We start from the raw sequence: 14,357 nt of genomic DNA on the forward strand, positions 1-14,357 counted from the left end.
TGATAATGATTAATTATTTTCCCTTTTCTATTTAGATATTATTACTAAAATATCTTGTTTTTATTTTATTTTGGCTATTTAACAATAATAATGTTTTTAATTATTCTTTTGCCTTTTCACAATAAAGATTGGAATTTTGCATTTTCAGTAAATATTACGAATTATACAAAATAATCCCTCTGTTCCAGTTTAAGAATAAGATTTAGTTATGACATGAGTTTTAAGAAATTGGTGAAGTATGTAATAAATGAAATGAGTTGGTGGAGAGTAGGTTGATAGTAGGTTCCTTTTGACTTTTTAGATTTAAAAGGTGTTTTAATTTATTTATTTTTGTTTATTTTTATGTAAATAATGACATTTGGATGTAAATTTAAGGAATAATTGGGTTAAATTTTATGTCCAAATATGGTAGATATTAAATATGACTCTTAAACTGTGATGAATTTAAATGATAAAATGTGACTTTTAAACTGGGACGGAGAGTATAATACGCTACATTGCTTACATATTTGATCTATCCAACCTACTTCCCTACTAAATTGTTTGGCCTTTGTATTAAAGATTTGGTAAGTTTTGGCCTCAAATGATAAGGTAGAATTAGAAATGCACATATTTTTTGTTGTTTAGAATATTTTGCTATTTTAATATTTTGTTTGGTATTTTTGGCCAATATATAATTGATTTAAAAATTATTATGACTAAATTTTTTTAATATTATTAAAGAATTGGAGCTTTTTTATATGGTTCAAGTGACTGTTACGATTTAATTAAAAATATGATTAGTTTTAACTAATTCATATTATTTGAGACCAAACATATATTTTATTAATAGTAAAATATACTTTAATTCAATTTTGGATTAAAAACTGTTATAAAACCTTCGGAACAAACAATCAAATCCAATTTATCCATTTGGGAAATACGCTCGAGTTATTATTAGAATTGAGTCCTAATTTCCTAAATATGCCAACGCTAGTATTTTGCCATTTTGTATAGTATAGTGTCATCATTAGACCAACTGACCAAATACTGATGTTTTTCACTTTTGTATTTTACAAAAATTCAAGTCATTGTTAATACTTACATTTTTCCGTTTTGTATAATTAAAAAAGATTCAAGCAATTTCGAAAGGAATGCACTATATTACTGCTTTGGAAAAAATAGAATTTTATCTCTAAAACTATTATTATGACTGAATCTAGTTTATCAGATATTTACATGATTAATAAGGAGTTGAATTTTACATCATCTCATCACTCGTAAATTGATTTTTTTTACTTATATTAAATTTTCGGAAATTGCAAAAGCTATTAATATTTTCCAGATTATTAATAGGAGTTGAATTTCAGAACCGTAAAATATTAAAAATTTAATCACAAAAGTAATAACAAAATTAATATTAATAATACTAAAACAAAAACAAAATCCAAGAAATAATGCGAATTTTTTTATAATATAAAAAAAAAGAAAAGAGGAAAAAGTCAGCTGGAGGCTCAGATCTGTTAAATCAGAGGCGAAAGAGAAAATCAACCACGCCATGGCTGCGAAATCAGCGGTTGCGTTGCAACGCCATCCGGATCCGCCAAGCCAAGATACGGGCCGGATCCTCAGTGCCCGATCCATTAGCTCAGAAACAAAAATAAACGACGGAAGCATCGTCACAGCCTCTTCGATATACCGCAAAACCCTAGTACCCATACCCGGATTCGAAACCCGAACAGGATCTCAAGTAACCATCAACATCTCTCTCTCTTTCTCTCTGCGTGTAAACACACACACACACACACATTATTATTGTTTTATTTGTTTTTTTTTTCGAGGAAGGGCTGTTCGTTGCGGAACGGAAGAATCATCGGCGGGCGGAGAAGGGCAACCACCCTCGAAGAAATCCCGCCTCTCCGCCGCCTCATTCTTCGTTTCTGAGCTAAAATGGATCTGTGAAATTGGTGGAATTGTTCCCTGCTGCTTATATATGTGGTGTGAATTTCCGTATTTACCCTTGCTTGGGCTTATGTTCGCGATTGTTAGTTGGGCCGGGCTGAAGAATAGAATTAGTTATTCCAATAATATACTATGTGTCATGGTAATTCTTCTTGGATTAAATATTACTCCCCCCGTCCGCGAATAAGAGTCCCGTTTTTCCATTTTAGTTCGTCCGCGAATAAGAGTCCCGGTTCACTTTTACCATAAATGGCAATAGGATCCCACCTTCCACTAACTCATTCCACTCACATTTCATTTAAAATTAATATATACAAGTGGGACCCCTATTCCACTAATTTTTTTCCACCCACTTTTCTTAACCTTTCTTAAAACCCGTGGCGCCCATGAATGGGACTCCTAATGGCGGACGGAGGGAGTATTCAGCTATGCAAACTTGGTTTTGAAAAGATACAAGTCCTTGTTTAAGAGCAACTTTGTTGAAATTTTTACTATGCTCATAATATTTGGATAGGTCGGTTGAGAAATAATAAGATATCAGATATGTAACTTTTGATAAGAAACGCGAGCCAAAATCAAGTAAAATGGCAAGATAATATTTTTGTGTTAGATGTTTGGTATATCATATACTCCCTCCGTCCATGATTAAGAGTCTCATTTCTAAATGACGCGAATTTTAAGAAATGTGAAGAAAAGTGGGTGGAAGAAAGTTAGTGGAATTGGAGTCCCACTTGTATATATTAGTTTTAAATGATATGTGAGTGGAATGAGTTAGGAGAATGTGGGGTCTCTTTACCATTTATGGTAATTATGAACCGGGACTCTTATTCGTGGACGGACAAAAATGGAAAAACGAGACTCTTATTCGTGGACGGAGGGGGTAGTGTTTAAAGTTGTGTTATAGATACGATGTGAAAAGACAAAATTCCCCTTGTTATCAATATTGAGTTTATATCAGTTGAGAAAGATGAATTCAACAAATTTGCTGAAAAGGGAACAAAATTGAGCAAGAACAGATGATTTCTTTTGGTGAATGAATATACGTTCTCACGAAACATTCTCAAAAAATTTGTAAAACAAATTACCCTAAATTGAGGCAATATGAGATTTGGGTGGAGAATTATGTGTTCTCCTGAAAAAAATGAAACTTCATATGAAGATGAAGACATGGAAGTTGCATCAATGGTGAGATAGAGATTACGAAATTGAACAAGAACGGATAACAGTCGAACAATTTATACTATCATCAGTCGACATACCACAATCGAAATGGTTAGGAATCAAAATAATCCAAAGTCAATTAGAGAAATAAGAAATTTTAGGAGAAAATAAGGTCAGATCTGACAGCAATAATCACAGCCTCGAGTGGACACCTCTGATCGAACCAGAGCGGCACGTCAGCCGTGGAGTTCGGTCCGGTCGAATGCGACCGAACTATACTGTCGCAAGCAACCACTATTGTCGGCTGCCATTGTGTCGAGGGAAAGAGAAAGACTTGCAATGACAGAGCGACGTTTGTGGTGGTGCTGGAAAATGAAGGTCTATGGCGAGGGGTGAAGAAAGGAGTAATGGAGAAGGGTAGGACATGGAAAACTGATGTTAACAGTTTACTATCTCACGATTTTTGTAAGATACCAAAATGGAGCCAGCAGTGAATTTTGCACACTGTTCATCAGTGGCCCGACGGGCTTTGAATTTTGCTAACATTGATACCAAACACATGTTTTTGACCAGATAAGAACCACTATCTTGGCATATCAAGGGTATCAAACGAGAGTAATGATATATGTATGCCAAATCTACTAATTAGATATATATACTGAGTTAGAGGTGTGATCAATTGCTAACTTTCTTAAGTCGCTAACTTGCTAAAATGACAAATCACATTGAACATCAAGAAATGATAAATCCCTTTCCATTTTTAACTTGTGAATTGTGAGCTGGACGCAAAATATGATATGGCCACACAAATATCATTATAATCGAAACATACAATTCGTGCATGGTTAAATACTTAAATCTATAAATTTCCATCCAATAATTATCTTTTTATAATAAACGAGGAAATCATATTTCATTATGAAATGATTGATATTTGATACTGGAGCACTTCCAGCTTATGTAGTGCACACAAACTCCTCACGATGCAAGGATCTGCATAAAGTTTTTGAGCAAGAGTGGTTTTACCTACCTCACTCATACCAAACCAATGATGGGGATGATTTCCAGTTATCTCCTCATCCCGGTCAGCCAATCCTTCATTTGCATGATCAATTCCCACCACAACACCCGATGAACTGCTAGACAGCATCTCCACAGGCTTCAACACTTGATCCACAGCAGAATCAAGTTCTCGCGACATCTTATCCTCCATTTCATTAAGCATTCCAATAATTTCACATACAAAAATACAAAGATACCTATGGTACCAGTTCTAGCCAAGACACAAATGTCCAATGTTGATTTATAAGTTTAATAACTTGAACCTAAATTTTCAAATTCTTACATAATGAAACTTAAATTTCTTGATTCCAAAAAAAAATCTAGAATTCTAACTATGGCTAAATGTGTGCATGATGAGAAAACTGTATTATACATTTATACTACACCTTCAGTGTACATGGCCAACCACTGTAAATCACTGCATCTTATGCTGAAGCTTTCACCCCTACAACAATAATTCCCCTAAGATGGATATAACTTTATTAAGTCCAAGATTTGCATTATTTTACCAGGGGCAGCAATTATGATCTTGAAAGATGCATTTCACGTTTAAGGCGATGAACATGAGATAAGATTAGACTTATAAAACTGTACAAAAGATTTCAAGTTGGATAAAGTAATGAAACAATTAAAGCAATCCAGTTTCAAATTCAAAGAGCAAAAGTGATGAAGTAATCAAGAAATTCATTAAGGCACGAAAATATAAGCTTCATGGAACTGTATGAACTATGAACATACCAGAGAAGCTCCGGAGATGATGTACTATTAATTTCATGATGAAGAAGCTCAAATTCGATATTCAAGAAATCTAATGCATCAACATCTTCTCATAATAGTAGAGTTAAGCAAAACACAAGATGATCAAAGACATAAGACACAACAAGTCAAAAGTCTTGGGAAGTGGGCCTCATCAGCTTGCCAAGAAATAGTGAGGTGTGGCATGCTGGCTCGTTCCATAGTCTCCCGCACTCGCATCCGACTCCTTATACTTGAACATTTGACAAAGAAGAAAAATATATACATAAATAGGATATTGAATTGCTAATCATACTTGCCTGAAACCACATTGCATTCAAAATATTCAAGTTGCAGAAATGCTTACCTTTTGGAAGTTTGTTCCAGAATTGTGTGGTGATATGAAGTTTGAGATCATCGTTTCCGTTTTCAGATTGCTCCTCCAAAATCCTTTGTGCTGATGCCACTATGGATTTGGTGGAATATATTAAATCGATTTGTTGGAGTGTTGGGATTTCTCCAAAGCTACTAGGAATTTCCTCTAAATACATGCAGCTACATAAAGAGAGGTGGCGGAGTCTAGGGAAGTTGGTCTCATCTGCTATCCAATGCTTAATAAATAAACTTTCAAGATGTAGAAACTGCAGTGAGTAGAACACATCTTCATCTGTAATCTCCCACGTTTAAGATCAAATGTCGTGGATTCCCTTCGGTACACTTCATAAATTTTCAACCTTTTGATATTTGGTATGCTTTTGAAGAAACCATCCCAAGTTGATTCCTCTTTAGATATTGCTTTCATTGAAATCCTTTGCAGCTTCTTTAGAACACTATAGTTAATTTCCCCATCTTTTAACAATGTATACCCGAACACAATGAGATATCTTAACTCAGAGAGCTTCCATAGCTAAGACGGCACATCAAACTCGCAATAAGGAGCAATCAAGGTTTGTAAATTCTTCAATCTTGATATTCCTCTAGGTACTCTTAAATCGCCGCTGACAGCTAAGAAGCGTAAGTTGACAAATTCAAATATTTCAGTTGGGAACTCATTGAAATAGACATTAATGAAATACAATATCCTTATCAATCTTGACGCGGAAAAGACACCAAATGGTAGCTGATTGTAACCGAAATCAATGCATATAACAGATCGAGTAAGTAACATGGGGTGTGTAGAATCAACAACACATTCCGTTGAAGCTGATGTGTCAAAACTCATGCGGCGTGGATTAGAGAATGTGACATTGGGACCATTCTTCACATACAGAAACTTGTCTTTAGCACATTTCTGAATGCATAGACCCCTCAACATATCATGCATGTTGTAGCTCTTTGGTTTTCCATTCTTTTTGTATTCTCTAACCATAAATAGATTTCTATTTACTAGAGACTTTAGCCATACCTCAGCCTCTTCCTCCAAACTTCTTTTCCCATTTGATTTTACAAATCCTTCTGCAACCCACAATTATATGAGTCTAGAGCCTTTAATCTCAAAGTCTTCAGGGAAAGCTCCCATGTATAAACAACACGGTTTCAAGTGATTCGGCAAGTGGTTATAACTCAAAGACAATATACTAATGCATTGCTCGTCCGATTCTGCAATTGCTGCTTTTACATTGTCCCCAATTTTCTCCCAAGCATCTTTTGATCTTTCAATCATAGATAGTAGCCCTCCAATCAAACTGATGGCTAGAGGAAGCCCACTGCAATCGCCGGCAATCTTTTGACCAATCTCTTGCAACTTAGGAGGGCAATCCTCCTCTCCAAACACGAGTTTGTGAAGCAGGTTCCAACTTTCTAACTTGCTAAGCAAGTGCACCTGATGATGCGAACTCAAAGACTCTGCATATTTCGCCACATCATATTCCCTAGTGGTGATCACAATGCGACTCCCATTGTTGTTATCCGGAAAGTACGTCCTTATCTCATCCCAGAATTTGGTGCTCCATATATCATCTAATACAATCAAGTACTTTCTACCGTACAAGCTTCTATACAACCTATCTTTCCACTCATCATCACTTTGATCACATTCTTTTCCATTTATGCAATGAAGAAGGCTTTTCAGAATATGTGGCATATTGTAATCTTGTGAGACAGTGGTCCAGGCACGATAATCAAAGTGATAAGCAATCAATGGATCTTCATAAAGCTTTCGAGCAAGAGTGGTTTTACCTACTCCACCCATACCAACGATGGGGACGATCTCCAGCTTTGTCCGCACACCAGTCAGCCGATCCTTGAGCTGCATCAGATCTTCATCAAATCCAACCACAACACTCTTGGAATTCGATGAACTGCTAGACAGAATCTTCTCATCCACGAGCTTCAGTTGTTCCATAGCAGAATGAAGCTCTCGCTCCATCTCCACAAGCTTCTCTGCTTGCTCCATAAGAGAATCAAGATCTCGTGTTACTTGCTGCAGATCTGGTGTGGAAAGAGTGAATCTCACACAATCCGATCCAGAGAGCATATGATCAACCATGTGGGATTCAATGATGTCTTCAGCTTGATGTGCTACTTCTCTAATTTGGCTGTCTAGTTGGGTGAATGAAGATTTACTATCCAGGAGCTGCTGCAGAGAAGTAGCTTTATCGATGAGGGATTGGAGTTGAGGGTTGTTTTCATCAACAATCCATCGTGATTGGTGAGGATCAAGAATTCCTTCAAGAATGGTGATGAGTGGTTGAAGATTGTAAGCCATTTTTCAGATATCTTTCTTGCTTCAATAACAAAGAAAGGCAAAGCTTGTTGCAAATTGCAATCGCACAAAACAAGATGTGAATGAATCTAAAACAACAAAGCTGCTCATTTGTGACCTTGAGGCTTGAGCAAACAATATTAAATTGTTAGTATTGTGTTGTTCTGTCCAAGATTTGCAGTATTTTTAGTAGGGGAATCGCTTTTGATCTGTAAAAGTAACATGCTAGTGCTGTGATGTTGTTCATATTGCTCATATCTCAAAATTATGAATTTGAATTGTAATATCAACGGCTCTTTCATCACCTTTTTTTTGAAGTATGTGAATTTTTTTTATTAATTGATTGATTTTGTTACTTTCACGAGCTTCATTCACATTTGAATACGTACTCCAATGCAAGTTGTGTTAATTCGAATATCAAAAGGTTCAATGTTGATTTATTAGTTTAATAACTTCACCCTATATAAAATATTCATACATTCTTAGGTTCACCCTATATTTTTATATTCATACATTCTTGCAAAACGTTGAAACTCCAACCCCAAGGTCCCCCCAGATCTAGGTCCAACAGTATTGTGGAAATGGTGAATATACACTGAGAAACCATTTTGAGGCTACTTTCTAATCACAAAAAGATTTCGTGAGAAAAGTAACATACCAACCGCACGAGGAGCAAAACTTCCTCATCCGGGCTCTGATTGAGGCGTGCAAGGTACTCACGTGATGGCGTGAAGCTCATTCGATGATAGAGACAATGGTGGTGGTCTTAGAAGATCATTTGTGTTGGATATTTGACACACAAAATATAGGAACACTTAACAAAGATGAAATATGGAGGATAAGTATTATTGTCAAGAAATCAGATAGAGATGCCGAAATCCTGGAGGAGTTAAAGATGCTACTCCCCTTTTTAGATGTTCAGCTGTAATGCTATATCATCAATGCCGAGTAAGAACTCAATTTGGAAGATAGTTATATATGGTGGTGATGTGGTTGATAATTGATTTTTTTATACTCCTACTTTTATAGTAGAAATTTATCCTCATAAAATCTCCAATCTTTTTCGTCCCTAATTATGGTACTTAATTAAAACCTAAAATCTCTCAACTTATAATATATTTACACGATTCATTCCTTAATTAAATTTGCAGATTTTTCAAAAAAAATACTATTTCCAGCCAAGTTCATCTTCTCCATTTTATTTAGCGATCAAATGCACATTCATCATTAATCTCTCTGTTCTGTCTCCCTAGACTATTTCAGGCGAAAACCCTAGTGGGAGTTTATAATATCTCCATCGAAGAAAAACATCACAGAATCATCTCGAGGTAAATGTTCTATAATATTGTGCGCCTAGGCTTTGAAGTTCAAATGTTTTTTCTACTATCTTTTTTTGAGGCCACGAAAAAACATAGATTGAAGTTCCCAGTTCAAATGTTTCTTCTCTATCCCTAAACTATGGATTAAAATTTTGTTTTCTATGTTTTATTCCTTTTTTTGAGACTTTAAACTATTATATGCATGTGTGCTCATCGTTTGTTTTGGGTGTCTGTAATGCAATAGGCTTGTGTAGAAAAATGTTGGAAATTAAAATGATCAGTTGTTTGAGTTTGTATTCATAATAGTTGCTTACAACACTGAACATAATATATATACTGATGTTTGTTTTGTGTGTTTAATAATATCAGAAGCAATAGGAAGCGCTCAAATATGGCGGTTGTCGGCGCCGTCACCAGCCACCTCTTCACTGGCTTCTCTGGCAACTCCAATCAATCGCACATCCGCCTCCCCTCCTCCGCTACCTCTTCACTGGCTTCTCTGGCAACTCCAATCAATCGCACATCCGCCTCCCCTCCTCCGCTAACGGCAAAGGTGACTTGTTTTTAATTAATTTATTTATGTATAAATATTTGGGCTTCATCTATTACATTGTTTTATTGTCAGCTCAATAGCTTCGCCACGCGCTGCTTTACCTTTCCTGATTATGTCTTTCATAAGCCCCAAGATCATTTCGCCCCCAGGTTTTATCATTTAAAAAAAAAAAATTAAGTATTCCTACTTGTTTGTAGTATTTGTTTGAATGTCAATGATTTGTAATTTGGTTAGAGAGCATGGTTTCAGACTGGAGACCCTTTCTACTTCCAAGATTAAGAACGAAGAAGGTATAATTGTTAATTTTTGAATAATAGGAGCAATTACTAAGTACTAATATCATCTTGATGCTATATAAATAAGCACAAAAAATCATGTAATGTTTTTATTTTTATTGCTATATAGGTGACTTTTGGCCTGAAGACATTGATGATCTCCCTGATCCCTGCGTGTTCGAGACCAAATTTACATCATCCTTACAACTTCACAAGCCTGAGCCTGAGCCTAAGCCTAAGCCTAGCCTTTTTGTCTGTTTCCGTGAAACTAATAATAGGCGACGTGAATATTTCATTGCATATTCTTCCCCCGAAGAAGATGGCACCATATCACCCAAATATTACATATATCCTCCCTCTTTTCTAGCGAAAAATTATAAGTTCACTAGGTGTAGCTCGAATGGCCTACTTCATTTTTATGATCATCGCAACAAGAGTCATGTTGTTTGGAACCCGACAACAAGTGAGTATAAGATCCTCCCTAAGTCCTTTGTGGAACCTCACCTTATGTATTCGAGGAATCAATTTGGAATGTGGTTTGACAACACACTTGAAAATTACAAACTGTTGCATCTTGTAAACACTTGTTTAGTCGATGATCAAGGGCTTTTACAAAACCATATTGTTCGCATTGGCTTATTCTCACATAAAACTAATTCCTGGAAGCAAATACCTACTTCTCAGTTCGATTCAAAATATGCACTCTCTGGGGCTTGCGTGTATGGGACTTTTTATTGTACAACATCGACTGGTGTTCTCCTTGCGTTCTACTTTTCTACTGAAACTTTTTCCACTTTACCCTTACCTAACATATACTCTGACAATTATTTATTTCTAGAGTATAAAGGCATGTTAGGTGCTCTTGAATTCTACACTTGTGAACCTGATAAATATCCTAGACCTCACAACTTTGATCTTTGGGTCATGAGCGATGGATCATGGACAAGAGAGTCGGTTTTCCATATTCGTTGTATTAGGGAGCCGTTACTGTTTTCAGAGGATGGTAGGCTATTGTATTTGACATTCCTTGGGGAGTATGGGCAGGAGCTAGTGGTGTTTGATCGTGCCAATGGAAAGCTGAAGCATCTTGGCATTGGTAGCCATGTCGATGATCCAGCGATGTTTCCATTTGTTGAGAGATTTGTTCAACTCAATGGAATTTCATGTATTGAGGAGGTGAAATTCCTTTTGATCCAAACTTTTTCTGTATTTTTTTGTATGCATAAATTGTTAAGGTTTGCCATATATGGATAAGTATTAATGTGTATATTATTGATTCAACTTGATCATAAGGAGGAGAAAGAAGAAAAAGATGAAGAAGACATGACTAAAGCTGAAGCATGAGAACCAATAAATTCTAGCGCAGCTTGTTATTTTCATATTGAATTAGTTATTCCAAGATTATATGTGTCATGGTAAGCCCTCTTCGATTAACTATTATTTCAGCCATGCAAACTTGGTTTTGTTTAAGAGTGACTTTGTTGAAATTGTTACTTTGCTTATAATATTTTGAAAATCTGACCCGTAAGTAAACTGACAAAGCTATTGTTCACTAGTTCAACTAGGAGTGGTGACCTAGTTTATAGGACCAGGAGTCAGTAACTAATAAGTTTGAGATAATGACGCACAACCACTAAACACTTACATATTGAACAAGTAGCAATTCCATATAAGCATGGAACAAATTCTGGGGACAAATTTAAATATTGCATCTTTCCCTTCATGAAATGCATATAAGTACTATAAGTTTTGTATCCTCAAGCATAAAATCACAAATTTTCTAGTCATTTTACCTTAAAAACATATTAAATGTTCCAATTCGAGCAGCATTTAGTTTGAAGAACCTAAATAGCCATCAGAAAACAAAGAGTTCACAATTCACAAGTAGTCTAAAACTGACAATAGATCAAAGGCGTTAGACTAAGGGAGTATAAAATGGTTATATTCATATGCAAGGAAGTCTGTTATCATCAAAATAATCAAAGATACATTAATCGTATACACCCTAAAATGAGGGCCCTGGAATTCGAAGTTTGCAGATGAGAAGAAGGTGGGTAAAGGCACACCAAAAAGCACAGGAGCTGGAAATGGGATTCTGCTCTTTTGAATCGTGCTTGATCCAAATTCGTACAAGGAATATTCATAATGGTAACAACGTACCGTGGCAGTGGTATCTGCTGCTCTTGGCTGTACTCCTTTAAGGCCTACAACCCTGTCGAAATGGTGGACATAATTTGTTAATAGTGTTCACTGAGAAACCAACCATTTTGAGGCTACTTTTCTGATCACAATAAGGTTTTGTGAGTTTGCACTTGTTGATATAAGAAACGTAACATACCAACCGCCACGAGGAGCATCTGAACATGAACTTGGATCCGTAGGGTCCAAGTCATCTTCCTCGTTGTGTGCACGCTTCTTGCTGTCCTTCTAATAGCTCTTCCAAGGCGGGGGTTTCGTATTAGACCTGTATCAGTCCCTCAGAATCATAACATTTTAACAGCAGATAATATCACATCTAATTCATAACCACTCTGACTTGCTCCCTTATTCACTAATTCCCATCCTTCTAAGCATGCCTCTTCTGAGTATGATTAACTCTGAAATAAATACATAAATTGCTCAGCAATATGAATACAAATTTTAGAATCATATAATTAGGATGCAACATTTTAAGAACTACTCCTATAAATGAAATGATGAAAAGATTCACATTACTGGTTCCATATTTTTTTCAACATCAGAGAAGGAGGAAGGTTATAAGTTATAACCCACCAATCTTCTTCACAAACCTCTCACAAGAAGATTGATAGCCTCCCAACAAATCATTTTGCTTCTGGGACTCAAATCTCACACCCAACCTACAATAAAATTACAAAAGTAATTAAGAAAACAAGATGCAAACACTCCATAAATCAAAGTTTCCATGCAAATTGATCATGATTAAACTGATATAATCCCCATACACACTCTTGTTCCTCCCATTGCGCAACACCTCAATCCGATCACTGCATCTGTACCACTGCATTGAAAATCCTCAAGTTGTAGGAATGATTACCTTTTGGAAGTGCGATCACCACCGCCACCGGTTTGAGATTTTATTTGATATACGAAGGTTGAGATTGTATTTGTCGTATTCAGATTGCTCCTCCACAATCCTTTTTGCTGAGGCAACTGTGGATTCGGTGCAATCTAACTTGATTAATTGGAATGTTGGGATTTCTCCAATGCCGCTTGGGATATCCTCTAGATAGTAGCAGCTAGCGATGTACATAGAGGTGGTAAAGTCTAGGAAAATTGTTCTCATTGGCTATCCAACGCACAACATCCAAATCTCTAAGACTGTAGTGAACACAACACATCCCATCTGCCAATTATCAATTACTATGATATATAAAAGTAACATGCTAGTGCCGAAGCCTAAGTCTAAGCCCGACCTTTTTTGTTTGTTTCCGTGAAATGGATAATAAGCGTGAATATTTTGTTGCATATTCTTCCCCCGAAGAAGATGGCACCATCTCACCCACATATTATGTATATCCTCCTCCCTCTTCACTAAAAAAAACTCAGCAATTTTCCGTCACTAATCAGCGAAATTTAGGCAATTAAAAGATTTAGTGATAGATTAAGTACCGACAAATCCGTCAAAAATAAGATTGTCAGTAAAAAATATTAGTGACGGATTTCCATCACTAAAGTTACAATGACGGAAATCAAAAGGCGGCCGGCCATGGTAAATTCGGATTATTGACAGATTATTCTGTCACGAATTAGTGACCGACATATTTCAGTTCCTTATCCGTAATCCCTGAAATTTCGTTTGCCATCACTAATTCCATCACTAATTAGCATTTTTTTTGTAGTGCTTTTCAAGAACCAATTTTCTGTTGTTACTCAAATATTTTAATTTCTTTTTTTCAGGTTTCAATACTCTGGTTGGAATTCACAAAAATGGAAGAGGTTCTTATTTGTTCGAGAAGTTTATTGGAATGAAAGATGCATACCTGCAAGATTCTCGGTGCAGCAGTAATCAAAGAAGTGAAGGTCGTGTTTCGTAAAACATTCGACCATGGTAAACCTAATTTCAGGCATAGGGTATGTAAGTAAAGACCAAAATAAACGAGAGTTGGAACACATTAAAATGATCATTCCTTCCAAAGAAAATATGGAGATAATTCTTTTGATTTAAAATATTCTTTCTTTTGAGTATACCTAGTGGATTGAATAATTAATTAACAAAAAAGCCCATAAACACCAAAAAGATGGTATTTTTCGCTTTGTTTTTTTTGGATTTAAAGATGGAAAGTTATAGTATTAAGATTTTATTTATCTTATTTTAATAAAAATTAACTTAAATAAAAAAGCTTACTTGATATTGTCATTCAAATAAATTAAATTAAATATCAAATAATATAAAATAAAAGTTTATATATATATATATATATATATATATATATATATATATATAGGGTTGTGATCAATTGAGAACTTTTAGTCTAATTGAGAATTGAAATCCATTTTTCATCCACTCATTTTTATTAAATGAGTGGTCCAGAATTTGCCACTTGGAAATATTTTTATATTAATTAATTGTGAAAGGGCAGAATTGG

General features: G+C 35.5%; 2 protein-coding genes and 2 long non-coding RNA genes across 4 annotated transcripts; 2 read left to right on the plus strand and 2 right to left on the minus strand.

Moving 5' to 3' along the window:
- The first annotated feature begins 1,468 nt into the window (after positions 1–1,468).
- LOC148933771 (uncharacterized) lies at positions 1,469–2,184 on the plus strand. Its single transcript, XR_016130382.1, has 2 exons — positions 1,469–1,729; positions 1,825–2,184. It is a non-coding gene; the product is annotated as an uncharacterized LOC148933771 (long non-coding RNA).
- A 2,767-nt stretch (positions 2,185–4,951) lies between these two features.
- LOC125185601 (putative late blight resistance protein homolog R1A-10) lies at positions 4,952–7,759 on the minus strand. Its single transcript, XM_048082164.2, has 2 exons — positions 5,267–7,759; positions 4,952–5,152 (listed from the first exon to the last, which is right to left on the minus strand). Exon 1 carries the CDS (start codon positions 7,604–7,606, stop codon positions 6,368–6,370), a length of 1,239 nt encoding a protein of 412 aa, XP_047938121.2. The 5' UTR covers positions 7,607–7,759; the 3' UTR covers positions 4,952–5,152; positions 5,267–6,367.
- Positions 7,760–9,313: 1,554 nt separating this feature from the next.
- On the plus strand, positions 9,314–11,094 carry LOC148933772 (uncharacterized). The gene is made up of 5 exons (XM_089062216.1): positions 9,314–9,424; positions 9,548–9,624; positions 9,710–9,765; positions 9,881–10,926; positions 11,050–11,094. The coding sequence occupies exons 1-5, from the start codon at positions 9,314–9,316 to the stop codon at positions 11,092–11,094; spliced, it is 1,335 nt and encodes a 444-aa protein (XP_088918342.1).
- Positions 11,095–11,752: 658 nt separating this feature from the next.
- Positions 11,753–13,119, minus strand: LOC148933773 (uncharacterized). The gene is made up of 3 exons (XR_016135631.1): positions 12,806–13,119; positions 12,089–12,608; positions 11,753–11,962 (listed from the first exon to the last, which is right to left on the minus strand). It is a non-coding gene; the product is annotated as an uncharacterized LOC148933773 (long non-coding RNA).
- Positions 13,120–14,357: the final 1,238 nt, after the last annotated feature.

Source organism: Salvia hispanica, chromosome 1, assembly GCF_029641045.1.
Source record: "Salvia hispanica isolate PSC_SH4W2 chromosome 1, Shi_PSC_v1, whole genome shotgun sequence".
In the NCBI taxonomy this organism is placed as follows: domain Eukaryota; kingdom Viridiplantae; phylum Streptophyta; class Magnoliopsida; order Lamiales; family Lamiaceae; genus Salvia; species Salvia hispanica.

Bases quoted from the DNA above. Each gene is read 5' to 3' on its own strand.
- LOC125185601 (XM_048082164.2), bottom strand. From the start codon at position 7,606: ATGGCTTACAATCTTCAACCACTCATCACCATTCTTGAAGGAATTCTT.
- LOC148933772 (XM_089062216.1), top strand. From the start codon at position 9,314: ATGGCGGTTGTCGGCGCCGTCACCAGCCACCTCTTCACTGGCTTCTCT. The intron at 9,625-9,709 runs GTTTTATCATTT...TAATTTGGTTAG, and splicing joins CAAGATCATTTCGCCCCCAG to AGAGCATGGTTTCAGACTGG. The intron at 10,927-11,049 runs GTGAAATTCCTT...CATAAGGAGGAG, and splicing joins GAATTTCATGTATTGAGGAG to AAAGAAGAAAAAGATGAAGA.